General features: G+C 36.9%; 1 protein-coding gene across 1 annotated transcript; it reads left to right on the forward strand.

Moving 5' to 3' along the window:
• Positions 1 to 310: 310 nt before the first annotated feature.
• XPO1 (exportin 1) lies at positions 311 to 13,630 on the forward strand (the record flags this gene model as incomplete). Its single annotated transcript, XM_010289979.1, has 14 exons — positions 311 to 508; positions 1,181 to 1,319; positions 3,247 to 3,428; positions 4,268 to 4,424; positions 4,540 to 4,703; positions 5,522 to 5,656; positions 6,582 to 6,765; positions 8,264 to 8,370; positions 8,773 to 8,967; positions 9,959 to 10,127; positions 11,336 to 11,470; positions 11,586 to 11,745; positions 11,876 to 11,972; positions 12,578 to 13,630. Coding segments are annotated over 14 exons (2,169 nt in total), but the record flags the coding sequence as incomplete, so codon positions are not given.
• Positions 13,631 to 13,881: the final 251 nt, after the last annotated feature.

Consider the following 13,881-nt stretch of genomic DNA (forward strand, 5'->3'; position numbering starts at 1 on the left):
AGGCTGTGAGTTTGATACAAACAGGCTGATTTGGCTATGGGGTTCTTGAAGATGTCTTAAGGCTACTTTAGATTTAAGAATTGATACACACTTTGAAAACTCAGTAATTGACAGGGTGCTTGCTTTGAGTTGCTCCTCCGGTCAGAACTCTGTCTTGTAAGTAGTGTCATTGCAATGTTAATGCCTCTTTGTTCCTAACTTTTGTGTTAATTTGGCATTTTATCAGTATTTAAATAACAGGGCTTGAAGCAATGTGGTTTTATCTGCAGGAATAATTAGTAATCAGATGTTTAAACCACACTTTTTTCAGGCTCTTCATTACATGCTATTGGTATCAGAAGTTGAAGAAACAGAAATTTTCAAGATTTGTCTTGAATATTGGAATCATTTAGCTGCTGAGCTCTATAGGGAAAGTCCATTTTCAACATCTGCTTCTCCATTGCTTTCGGGAAGTCAACACTTCGATGTTCCTCCAAGGAGACAGCTTTATTTGCCTGTATTGTCCAAGGTAATCCATGCTTAAGTAAAAGTACTGTAATGATTTAGATACTATTCCTGAATGTAAAGATTTTGCTTCATGTAAGGGATGACATCAGAAAACTTTTCTTGCTTTGAGTAGCTGGTAATGAATTCAACTCCACTTATATAATGTGCTGCAATTGTGAAAATACTTCAAGATGATACCAGTATATGGCAGGAGTATTAATGTGGCGTTTCAGGTTTTTTTAAGATGCTTATTATGAATGTAAAACTAATTAAAAAAAAACTGCATTAAACTGCTTTTTTAAACAGATAGACTGGAGTGTTACAGTTGGAGAAAAATGTGTGTGTATGGAAAAAGTGATCTTCAAAGACCCCTAATATTACATATGCATTATAAAGCTCTAGAAAGTATGCTTCATAGGTTGCGGGTTTTTTGTTTGGGTTTTGGGTTTGTTTTTTTTCTTACTACTCAACTTGTTCATGGGGAGAGAGAAATCAGCAGGCTCTAATCTTAACGGCTTTTTTGTTAATATGCGTCTATAGAATCTTAATGTGAGCTAATCTCATGAAGTTCTGGATAGATCCCTAATACGTGTCAGATCGCCTGACCAGGGTGCTTTGGAAACACTTGTGGAGCTATGGGTGTATTTTCATGTTACAGTTTGCTTCAATTTTAACTTTTCTTTGCAATGTACAGGTTCGATTGCTAATGGTTAGCCGAATGGCTAAACCTGAAGAAGTCCTAGTTGTGGAAAATGATCAAGGGGAAGTAGTACGAGAATTCATGAAGGATACAGATTCCATAAACTTGTATAAAAATATGAGAGAAACATTGGGTAAGTGTACTAGCTGGTATTCTTGTGTTATAGGTCTGCGCAGCTGCCTCAGCAGCCTGTATGTTACAGAATGTTAGCCTATGATCTGAATTGTGTGTGGGTGAAATCATTAGCAGTGAGGAGTAGTATACAAACTTAAAAGGGAGGAGGCAGTGTTGGTCTGAATTTTTCTGTTTTAATCATGTAGTGTTGTAGAAGTAGTTAATAGTAATACAGGTTAACAGTAATATAGGTCAAGTAGTAATACAGTTGCCTTTTCCCATTGAACAACACCTTTTGATATTCCTTTACCAAAATGTTTCAGATCCAATGAAACTTTGGTTTTGTCAGAAAGAATATTAAATTGGAAGGATTTTTCTAACTTGCAGGTTATTACTTCACTTGTAGTCTTGTGTAGACCAAGCACTCCATAGCAAAACTGATTTCTTCTTTCATTAGGTCTTCAGAATACTTTTAAAAATTTTTATAGTGTTCTTAAACAAAATGGAAAATTCTAGCCTGAATTTAAGCTTCAAAAATCTTTTCCAAAGGTAGTGCTGAGGTCTTATAATGATCTTGCGTGAAAGTACAAAAGCTGCGGTTAATTACATGTGTAGGAAAAAAAAAGGGAAAGATGCGAGTGCACTGAAAAACATCAGAATCGGTATTTCTATAGCATTTAATGTAGAAAGTATATTTTCTTTTTAGCATGTGTATGCTAGTATACTGTCTTCTTCAGAAGTCTCATGTTCAACTGTGACCATTTTGCCAGTGAACTGATAGTCCCTGTGGATTGTAGTGATAACTTAGGGGTTTTCTGAGGCAAGAAGAAAATTTCAGTCTCATAACTGCAACTTGAAGAGGTAGAGGGGATTAGAATTGTCACATGTTTAGGACATCCAACCTTCCATACTAAATACTTTTCTATCAAACGCAAATGCTCTAAGGGAACACTGAGTGTTTAGTAACGGGCTTATGAACTAGAAGTTGGAGGGGAAAAGCTGTGTGATGCAAAGTGGTTGTGGAACTTTTTTTATTCTCACCTTTGTACTTGTGATATAGGAGGTACAGCTAGTGTTAGATTAATTGTTCTAGTGACTTCTCATATGGAACTTTTTTGTTTAATTTATTGTATTAAAATCATTACTGTACCTCCTGAGCCTTAATCATGCTTGCAGGTACAGGTTTGTTTATACAGAAATGCAGATTTAGTTAGTATTTGATTTCTGGTATTAACTATTGCTTATGGTGTATTATCTTTAAGATTTCGCTTTAAAAAAATAATCTGTGGTAGAAACTGTATGCTGTGGCACTGTAAAAATGTATTTCTTAATCTGGCCTTAAATTGCACTTGCTGGGATTTAGAATTTTATATTAGAGACACTAATCCTATTAAGGGCTGATGCAAGTATCCGAGTTGTGATACTTGAATCTTCCCACCTAGACTTGTTTAGGAATACTGTCTCTACTTTAATGGTGGGTTATTGCAACCAGCAGACTTAATGACACTGAAATAAAGAGCAGAAGGAAATGGGTTGACTTCTTAGACACTGTATGTCTCCCATAGGTAGCCAATCCCATATTCTCTATAGACCATGAGTATGTTTGCCTTTTGTTAATAATTTAACTTAGCAACTTTACTGATTCAATTGGTATGCGAGACCTTCATTGACTTAGACTTGCCACATCACTTGCATGTGGTGTTTTGCTGAGACCTCTTGGAACAAACAAAAATTCTCAAGAAAATTTGTTGTCTGTCTTTAAAATACAGTTTTAACAAATATTTGTTGAAATTTTTAGCTTGTTCTGTCCATGAGTTCAGGGAGGAAGCATTGCACTTAACTAATAATTTAATTGTGGTGGTGGTGTTTTTAAAATAGAAGAATTTAACTTTGCCCGTGGAGTTGTGGTCCAGGTTGTTGCTTTAAAACATGTTGATGTCTTTCAGTTTACCTTACACATCTGGATTATGCAGACACGGAACGAATTATGACTGAAAAACTTCACAATCAAGTGAATGGAACAGAATGGTCGTGGAAAAATTTGAATACCCTCTGTTGGGCTATAGGCTCAATCAGTGGTGCAATGCATGAAGAAGATGAAAAAAGATTTCTTGTTACAGTAATTAAGGTATCATGTTGCAAAACTAATATCTTTGTCACCTGTCATAGTTTATGCTGAAGAAACTAAATTTACAAAAATACTGCTGTATGTTCCTAGTAAGCTACCTTGTATGGCAAGCAAGTTGGTCAAGATTAATTTAAGGGATAATCTCGTATCTTGAATTTAAGGCTGGTAACTTCTTTAGCGGTGAACAGCACATTAATCCAAGTAGCCTCTTTGTGGTGAAAACTTTTAAGGGGTAAAATTTAGTTTATGGTGAAGTACTTTTCTTTGGGGGTGCAGAAGAGATGGAAAAGCATTGCTAATGAAATAAAGGAGAGTGGCAAAATAACCCACATTTTCAACTAGCTGGCACACTGCCACTCTGCCCTCTTCCAAATATTCATTGACCAAAATGAAGTTTTGATAAAAATGTGCACAGAAGAGGGCAGGAAGAAAACATTCTTTATGAGAGTAAGTCGTACAAATTTGTGCAGAATATTTAGTTTAATTTCTTCTATTTGGTATGGAGTCTGTATTTTTATTGGTATCAAATGCTTGATCAGAATACAATAGTGTGAGGCTTGTTGAAGTCCCTCCTGCAGAGATCTTTAGTTACATTTAATATGAGGATTCCATAGTTGAAAACACAGTGTTCCTGGTTTGGTTGAAACTTAAATAATTGCATTACCCCAATCTTAACCCATATGGGTTTTTTGTTTGGTTTTTATTTAGACTTTGAACTTGAGGATGGCAACCACCTTCCTTTATACAGCTCCTTGTAGAATTTTTATGCTTTGTCTTGTAGTGCTTTTAGTTTAACTGGACAAACTTGGAGATGAAACTCAAAGTATGTTATTTTGTAGGATCTCCTGGGACTCTGTGAACAAAAGCGAGGAAAAGACAATAAAGCCATTATTGCATCAAATATAATGTATATAGTAGGTCAATACCCACGGTTTTTGAGAGCTCACTGGAAATTTTTGAAGACTGTAGTCAACAAGCTGTTTGAATTTATGCACGGTAATTATCTGGGGTTTCCTTGCTGTTTCAATTACTAAAAAAAAAAAAAATTGCCTATACATGCACGTGTACAGGGGGAAAAATACAAAGCAGTAACTGAGTTGATTTAATTTAGAAACCCATGATGGCGTCCAGGATATGGCTTGTGATACCTTCATAAAAATAGCACAAAAATGCCGCCGACATTTCGTTCAGGTTCAAGTAGGAGAGGTCATGCCATTTATTGATGAAATCTTGAACAATATCAACACAATCATCTGTGATCTTCAGCCACAACAGGTATGTTTAATTCAGTGTTGTGGATAGTTCCTAAAGACTAATCAAGAGTTGTTTCACATTGAAAGGCAGTAGTGGTTTACAAGGCTTGAATTGTATTTCTTAGTTTTTTGTTAGTGATGGTATTATGGTATCAATAGTATGATTGGGTTGCCTTACTGAGATCTTGGTCAGAATGCTTGGAAGGAGAATTAAAATGCATTTAGTTGGAATTTCAATTGCTGGAATGTTTTAACAAGTAAATAAGATGGTGAATCTGTTTTTGTGGTTCTGATTGGAGAAATAGCAATATCCTACTATAATAGTATACCTGTAGCTGTGAAGGGGGGGGCAGGGAACAATCCAAAACTGCCTTTGTCTAGGAAGGGCACAGCTCGTGAAGTGAGAGTGTGGCGCACACATGCGAGACACACTGAGATGTTGCAATGATGTACTGAAACTTTGGGCAGAGTGGTTGTGGCATCTGGAAAAGGGTACTCAAACTTTGAGTCATGTAGTCGGTTCCACAGTTTAAACATGTCTGGTAATACGTAGTTAAACGGTGTGTGTCTGAGGTTCCTCACTTCGGGATATGATGGCAAAATGAGGAAAAATTAGGTTGCATGTACTGGCATTTGAAGGGAAGAGAATGGAGGTTTGTTTCATACATGATGTGGAAGTAAGGTGAGAACAGAGAATCTTGTAAAGTCAGGAGAGGAAAAGGGTATTTAGACAGTGAAACCCATTTTCAGCCTTCACTATATGTTAGTTCAAAACAGTGTAAGATTTTCCTTACCCCTTTTTAACCTTCCTGTTTAACTTCTTGTTGTTGCTCCAATCAGGTGCATACATTCTATGAAGCAGTAGGATACATGATTGGGGCACAGACAGACCAGACTGTGCAGGAGCATCTGATAGAAAAATACATGTTGCTACCTAATCAAGTATGGGACAGCATAATTCAACAGGCAACAAAAGTAAGCTCATAAATTTTAAGTGTGTGCTATGTTCAGGTGAAGAAAACCTGCTAAATGTTTCTCTTACCCTGGGTTTATTTTTCACATGGCATGACGTTAAGTGTGCATAGCTGTGGTGGACTTTATTAAATGATGGCTAAAGCAGTGATTGATGTGACAGTAAAAGTGTTGTTTTGAGAGAGGAGACTTAAATGACAAAATAAATACTGGTTTTAATCTGATTTAAAGGACAATTTCCTGTTACTGTACAGAATATGTTTTAGTAGTTTTTTCCAAGCCTCCCTTTCATCTGACTCAGAAGTGGGTTGGTTTTCTGAATAACAGAAAAAATAAAATGCTAAACATACTGTTCACTCTTCCTCCTTTCTCCTCCATCATTCTCTTAAAGTACATTGTTGTTTGTTTTATGCTCCATTTCTTTCACTCTCTTCAAAATACTTTACCTCCACACATAAAAGAAAAACAGTCTTGCACTGCACAAGAGATCAGTCCATTTGGAGTTAACCTAACTAAGATCCTGAAACTTAAGTAAGCTTGAGTTAATGTTTCTTAATTCTGGCTTCCTTCTTAAAACAAGAACAGACTGCCTATCCTTTGGACCACTTCTGTCTGTTTTCATCTTCCTAGTCTCTCCTCCTTCTTAGGTCGTTTTCTTTCTTCAGCTAGAGTAATGCTTGTACCACCGTGGCAAAAATACTTCTGCAGAAGAGCAGAATTAAAATCAGTTGATGTTTTATCCTGACTTTGTTTGACATAGTGCCAAGTGCCATGAAGTAAACTGCATTATATTTAAAGTCTGTAAACTTCAGTGATATGTTCTTTAATGCAGTGTGTAAGATAAATTATTGAAACTTACACTTTTATATTGAAAGCTCAAGGGCAGTTTTATGCACTAAACAAAATGGACTTTTAACTTTTTTAACAGAATGTTGATATTCTAAAGGATCCTGAAACAGTTAAGCAGCTTGGTAGCATTCTGAAAACCAATGTAAGAGCGTGTAAAGCAGTTGGCCATCCCTTTGTGATTCAGCTTGGAAGAATTTATTTAGATATGCTGAATGTGTACAAGTGCCTAAGTGAAAATATTTCTGCAGCTATTCAGGCTAATGGTAAGAAATTCCATGTTCTTCCTGAAAATGGGGGTTAGCGCAGTGTATGTCATCAGGTTTCAGAGTGTGTTCCAACTAGGCTAATTTTACTGTTGTCATTTTATTGTTTGGGAAAGTGGAGAACGACTGAAAGTGCTTGCTTAGATCTTTTGTTAACCAGATGCTTTATTTAAATAAAGAACTCCTGATTTTAGAGGGAGAAAAAACACCTATAAACAAGAAATTTTAGCAGTGATGCAAAACACTTTAGTTACTTAGAATTAATAGGCATCTTGCTGAGACAAAGTTGTAGCATGTATTCTTTCAGCTTACTCTAATTTTGAATATTAAAAGACTATCTTTAAATAGAAGCTCATTCATTTTTTCCCCAAAGATGTTGGCAGGGTTTTGGTATGATATTGTGCTACTAAATAGCTTTATTACAGAGAAGTAACTGTGCAGTGAAGGTGCGTGAAAGTCATGATAAACCAGGCTTGCAGTTACTGAGAAGGAATTATCAATTGCCTAACCTATTTTTACTAGATAAATTAGGGCCTAGGGTATCTCAGTAGAATGTACTTCTGTAGTAGTTCATTACAAGATTAAATGAGTCAGTTATTGAGTCCTGTGTTATGACCAGTTTTCTTGCTGGTGCAGATGATGATATTTGGAAATGTGAATGTTAAATAAAATCTGGTAATTGAGCAACTGGTTTACCTTGAAGTAGCTTCTCAGAATTCAGAATAAAATTGGCTGAGAAAACCATACCTTTTGATTCTGCAGCTCTAATGGCCAGAATTTGTCCTTGTCGGAAATGGTGAAGTTCAGGAAGCAGTTGCTAGGACTGTAGTCCTGATGTGCTTCTTGATCAGTAACTACTGTGATTGCATCTGCCTCAGAGTATGTTTTTACAACTGGCTGTATCCTGCCAGGGATGGCCCTGATGCCAGCACGAGGGATGCCACCTTTCTTTTTCTGGCTGTGCTCATCGGCTTTTCCCGTGCATGTACTATAGTGATTGTATGGCTGTGCAGTTAATTAGATCAGGTTTTGCTGATGAGACGAGATTGATTTAGGGCTAAGAAACTGAATGAAGGATAAGGCTTCTTAAGGATAAGTGTGGAGCTGACACACAAAGATGGGTGGAAGGATTATTTCTCTTAGATGAAATCAGGAACTTTCTTGTTCTCCCCTGTCATCATTTAATCAGAACCAGATGTAAGCTCAGTCCATGTAGTTAAGTGAATATGTGTGATTTCCCTAACTTAAAAAGTAAGTTGCAGCTTTGTTTTTGAACTCTAACTAGGGTACTGTCAATAGTAGTTTTGTAATGCTAAATAGCAACTTGAACCTATGGAGTTAGAATGGGGAGGTGGTAGTTTTTATTTGCACAATATGCATAAGAAGTCTTTAATAGCCTTTGTAGTCTGGATATAAAAATCAAGCATTCTCTGCAGCAATTTAAGTTAAGCTTTTTGTTACACTTTACCCAATTAACTGAAGCTTCAAAACTTTTCAGGTGAAATGGTAACAAAGCAGCCCTTGATTAGAAGTATGAGGACTGTAAAAAGGGAAACTTTAAAACTAATTTCTGGCTGGGTGAGCAGGTCCAATGATCCTCAGATGGTAAGTTACTCATTTTATACAAATAACTTGTAAGAGAGAATTAGGAGGAACTCTGGGTTTTATTCTGTTGTTGACTGAATTGATTGGTCACAGGAACTTGCTTCAGGAGGTCTGTAAAATATAAAGGAGAAAGTGTGACCATACAGAGGTAAGCCTGAGCTATGTTTGAGATACTTCAGTTAACTTTAGGTGAGAGTAATCTTAAAGGGCATCAAGGAGGTTTAAGAGAACCCTACCAGAAGCCCTGCTGGATGGATACAGAGCGTGGGGGGTTTAATGGAAGTATCATGTATTTCAACTTAGGAAAACTATCTCCTGTAAGTGCACGTTGCTATAAACTGTATGCTAGAGACTCTGTTCAATAACTGCATTGTTATAACCATGGCATGCTTTTTCAATTAGGTAGCTGAAAACTTCGTGCCTCCCTTGTTGGATGCCGTTCTCATTGACTACCAGAGAAATGTTCCAGCCGCTAGAGAACCTGAAGTACTTAGTACTATGGCTATAATTGTAAACAAGCTGGGTGGACACATTACTGCTGAAATACCTCAGATATTTGATGCTGTTTTTGAGTGCACATTAAATATGATCAACAAGGTATTTATATTTAAACTTTGGATAAGGCATCTCCCTAGTGACTGAAGACCAAAAAAATGGGGTTTTACAAGAGTACTGGTCTTGGCTGTTGGTACATCTCTAAATGAAAGATCTCCTTTTCTTGCAATGAAGGGAAGCAGTACATAGTGAATGTAGAGTTACTACACAGTTTTCATCTTATGGAAACAAAACGGGGGTTCATGCCTTCTTTCTGTGAATATCATTTCCATATGTGGTGTCTTGTGGTTCATCTCCCTGTGTTTTTGCAGTCACAAAATGCATTTGTGGCACTTGAAGAAATTTCTGCTCAAAGGAATGTACTAGTTTTGAAATCTGGCTATCTAGTTGGATCTCTTAATCTCATTGCCTTAAATTTCTCTGCTTAGCTCTTGATTAAAGTCATTAGTGATTTTTCTGTTCTGGGGACTTGGAATGTCATGCTTCAGGAAGCATAAGTGTACTTCAGTTAAATGTCAGTGTAGGACTAACTGCTAAAATTAACAAATATTTAAAATTTATAAGTACTGATCAGTCACTTGGAGTATTTCCTCACTAACGCACTTCTTACGCTATAGTGTGCAATATGTATTTGCGCAATACTTGGGCACTACCGGCTGAATTAGTGCTACTTTGCAATAGGGTGTAACCCGAAATTGTAGCCCTGTAGCAATGCAGGTTCTTAACCAGTGTTGAGACCATCTGTCTGTATCTGTGGACTGAGTAGTGATTAAGGTTGTGTACTGACAAAACGTGGCTCAGCCTGTCAATGTTGTGTAACTCTAGAAGATGGTCTTACTAAGCTTTGGTGGGGAAAACTGGGAGAGAAAAAAGTGCTCTGAGGAATGTAAGCTTTGCTTTGCATTTAAGGTTATTTTAAACGTGGTATCTAAATGCTGCTTTATGTCAGCTATTGACTTGCTCTGCTTAACAGCAGATCTTATGATGGACCTTTAGGAAACTTGACTTTTTTCCCTCCGCTCTCTTGTTCTAGGACTTTGAAGAATATCCTGAACACAGAACAAATTTCTTCTTGCTGCTCCAGGCTGTAAATTCTCATTGCTTCCCAGCGTTCCTGGCAATTCCACCCGCACAGTTCAAACTTGTTCTGGATTCTATTATTTGGGCTTTCAAACATACAATGAGAAATGTTGCAGATACAGGTAAATGGAAGCGTTTAATATGCAGACTTTGTTTGCAGTATTGGATATCTTTCTGGTAGAATGACGTTTTCTTGCAGATTTTTCTTTAGTCAAACTTAGCATTCCAGTCATACGATACTGTACTGCATTTGCACAAGAATAATATTCTTCTGTCTCGGCTTCAAGTTGTCAGCCAGGTATCCATGAGTGGGCTGAAATACTTGGATGCTCTTTCACTCCTGTAGCTGTAAGAGAGCACTGTTAAGAGTTTCTGCTTGCTTTCTTTTCCATGTGAGGGTTGGCATGTTTCTGAAATGGCTGAACTGATGCAGTAGCTCACTGCTGCTAGAGCTGGTGTTACAGCTCTACTTCTGTAGTGCTGCCTGCAGTGTTTGACTTAATACCTCAATAAGACAGTTGCTCAGGAACTACTGAAAAGTCCAGCAGAAAAGCAAATGATTGGGGTGGGAGCTGACCTCACGGTCTGGGAGCGAGCCCACGGCATATGGAAAGGGAAACAAACGCCTTAGATTGTTAAGAAGTGGAATTATGCTTCCTTTAGACAGCAGCAAGCTGTTTAAACTTAAGATGAAACTTCATGGTGCAGCTGACAGACTTGAGTAATTAAAAAGCCCCCCAGAATGACAGTTCTCAAGGGAGACTAGGAGAGGCTATATAAAAGTCTTAAATTTGAAAACCATTCTTTTTTTTTTAACATCTTGGGCTTGGTGCACTATCTTGACTACTGGATTAAAAAAAAACTGTTGTGAAGCCACTTAGGTTTTAGCCAATTGTCTTGTATCAGTGTTTGGAAGGGATGGGGATAAAAAGTACCTTTCAGTTGCATTTCACTGAATAAAGTAATTTAAGCTTTCATGGCATTCTAAAAACTAAAACATTTTCCCTTCTTGAATTAGCAAACACCTCTTTTGGTAGAGGGTTTCTCTCACCTTCACTGGTACCAACAGAGTGATGCGATGGGTTCTTTATGCTTCTGTCATCTAATAATACAAATAAAATCGGCATGCCATGTAACTGTGGCTGTAGTCCTCTAGTGGCTGCTTGAGGAAATGCCTGAGAAAACCATTACACATGTAATGCTTGTCTTTTCAGTGCCTATCAGAATTTCTTGGTATGCTTGTGTCATCGTGGAAACAGCAGAAATATGCACAGAGGTGTTCTAGTACTGTTCTGGTGGTAACCTAGTGTTTTAATGCGTATTTTTCTAGGACTTCAGATACTTTATACTCTACTACAGAATGTTGCACAAGAAGAGACTGCTGCCCAGAGTTTCTATCAGACATATTTCTGTGATATCCTTCAGCACATTTTCTCGGTTGTAACAGACACCTCGCACACTGCTGGTAAGAATGCGTATATGTGAGCCGGTTGATGAAAACAATCCTTTTGAACATCAAAATACTGTTACACACGCTGTTCTGAATAATAACTGCACACGTATGACTTTGATCTGTTCAGGTTTGACAATGCATGCATCAATCCTTGCATATATGTTCAACTTAGTAGAGGAAGGAAAAATAAGTACTCCATTAAACCCTGGAAATCCAGTGAGCAACCAGATGTTTATCCAGGAGTATGTCGCTAATCTTCTCAAATCTGCATTTCCTCACCTGCAAGAGTAAGTGTGCTTACTCTTTTTTAATTTTTAATTTAAAAAACCTTTAAAAAGGTTTTTTGGTTTTTTTTTTTTTAGCACTTTGAAGTGGGTTCTTATGTTTTGAAATACTGACTGATGTTTTTACTGTTAGTGCCCAGGTTAAGCTGTTTGTAACGGGACTCTTCAGCCTAAACCAGGATATTCCTGCCTTTAAGGAACACCTAAGGGATTTCCTGGTCCAAATCAAGGTATGTTTGGTGTGCGTTTTTTCCCCAAGAAATGAAAAATGATTATTCAGCACTGTTGCAAAGTACTTGGGACAGTGTTCATTCAGTGTTTGCTTAGGAGATACAAGTTATTTTGCAGCTGTTTAAAATGTAGTGAGAACTGTCAAATGGCTTCCATGACTCTAGTGTATCATGTAATCTATTTCAGTGTGATCTTAATCCAGATTTTGTTTCAGTTCTGCTTGGGACATGTTTTGAAACTTGCTAGAGTTTATTTTTCTAAAGATGCTAGAATTCAGGAAGACTGTAGGAAAGAGGTTGTTAATTAGTTTTGAGACTGCAATCGTCAGGTATTTCAAAATTGTAATGATACTGCTGTAATGGTGATACACTCCAAACGCTGGGTTATTATAGCATCCTGTGTTCTGTAACACAGTGAAAATCTTTAAAATATTTTGCATTCCTTTATATTAATTCTGACCTTAGGAACAGAAAGCAAAACAAGCAAATAGGCTGGCAGGGAATGTGGAGGAAAGATGTTTTATGTGTCGTCCTGGGTTTTGGAAATTTACTACTCCGCCTAAAGCATTTGACAATAAACTAATGCTTTTATGTGAATTATACAGGAATTTGCAGGTGAAGACACGTCAGACTTATTCTTGGAGGAAAGAGAAACAGCCCTTCGGCAGGCTCAAGAGGAGAAACATAAACTTCAGATGTCTGTACCTGGCATCCTTAATCCACATGAAATTCCTGAGGAGATGTGCGATTAAAAAAAAATAAAATAAAACACGTTTTGCAGTTTTCTTTCTGTACAGCTACTTTGTTGTGATAGAAGAAAACAGCACTTGGATATTTGTTGACCAAAATGATGCCAATTTGTAAATTAAAATGTCACCTAGTGGCCCTTTTTCTTATGTGTTTTTTGTATAAGAAATTTTCTGTGAAATATCCTTCCATTGTTTAAGCTTTTGTTTGGTCATCTTTATTTAGATTTGCATGAAGTTGAAAATTAAGGCATTTTCAAAGTAAATACTTCATGCCCATTTTGTGGCTAAGGGGAAAATAGGCAAAACATAACTTGTAAAAGACTATATTGCAAAATAATACAATTTCCTGTAAGAGTATCAATTTTTAATTCGGGATCATTTTCTTTCTAGTCTGTCCTGCAGTCTAGGAGAAAAGGCAATGAGTAAAACAGATTGAATTAATTGTTAAGCAGAGGATTATAGTGCTGCATTTGTTTTGATCAGTTAGCAGCTTTTTGGACTGAGTGGTAAGGCTAGGCTACATGTATTTGCAAGTTGTATGGCAAGTCTGCAGCAAGATCATGTGCATATCATCCCATTGTAAAGCAACTTCTGAAGAGTATGGGAACACAGTACAGTTAGTTATTTTTACACAGTTCTTTTGTTTTTGTGTGTGTGCTGTCGCTTTGTCGACAACAGCTTTTTGTTTTCCTCAATGAGGAGTGTTGCTCATTTGTGAGCCTTCATTAACTCGAAGTGAAATGGTTAAAATATTTATCCTGTTAGAATAGGCTGCATCTTTTTAACAACTCATAAAATAAAAAAAAAACCTCTGGCTTTTGAGATGACTTATACTAATTTACATTGTTTACCATGCTGTAGTGCTTAAAGAACACTACTTAAAAGCAAAATAAACTTGGTTTACATTTATTTTTCTTTCTTCGGCTTATTCTTTTATTGGATGAAAATGCTGTGATCATATTTAAGATTTGTATCCTGAAGGCGTAGGAAAAGTTCCTTGAGATCTAGATAACTGTTGCTTCTGGCTTGCCTCATCTCAAGGACTTTGGCTGTGCTTGAAGTTAACGTGAACTAAGTTGGGTTCCATTTGGAAGTACAGTAGCTGTTCTGACTTACCTCCGTGAATAAATATTCCATACTACGTTACTAAAAATGCCAGG

This window comes from Phaethon lepturus, unplaced genomic scaffold (assembly GCF_000687285.1).
Source record: "Phaethon lepturus isolate BGI_N335 unplaced genomic scaffold, ASM68728v1 scaffold18226, whole genome shotgun sequence".
Classification (NCBI taxonomy): Eukaryota; Metazoa; Chordata; class Aves; order Phaethontiformes; family Phaethontidae; genus Phaethon; species Phaethon lepturus.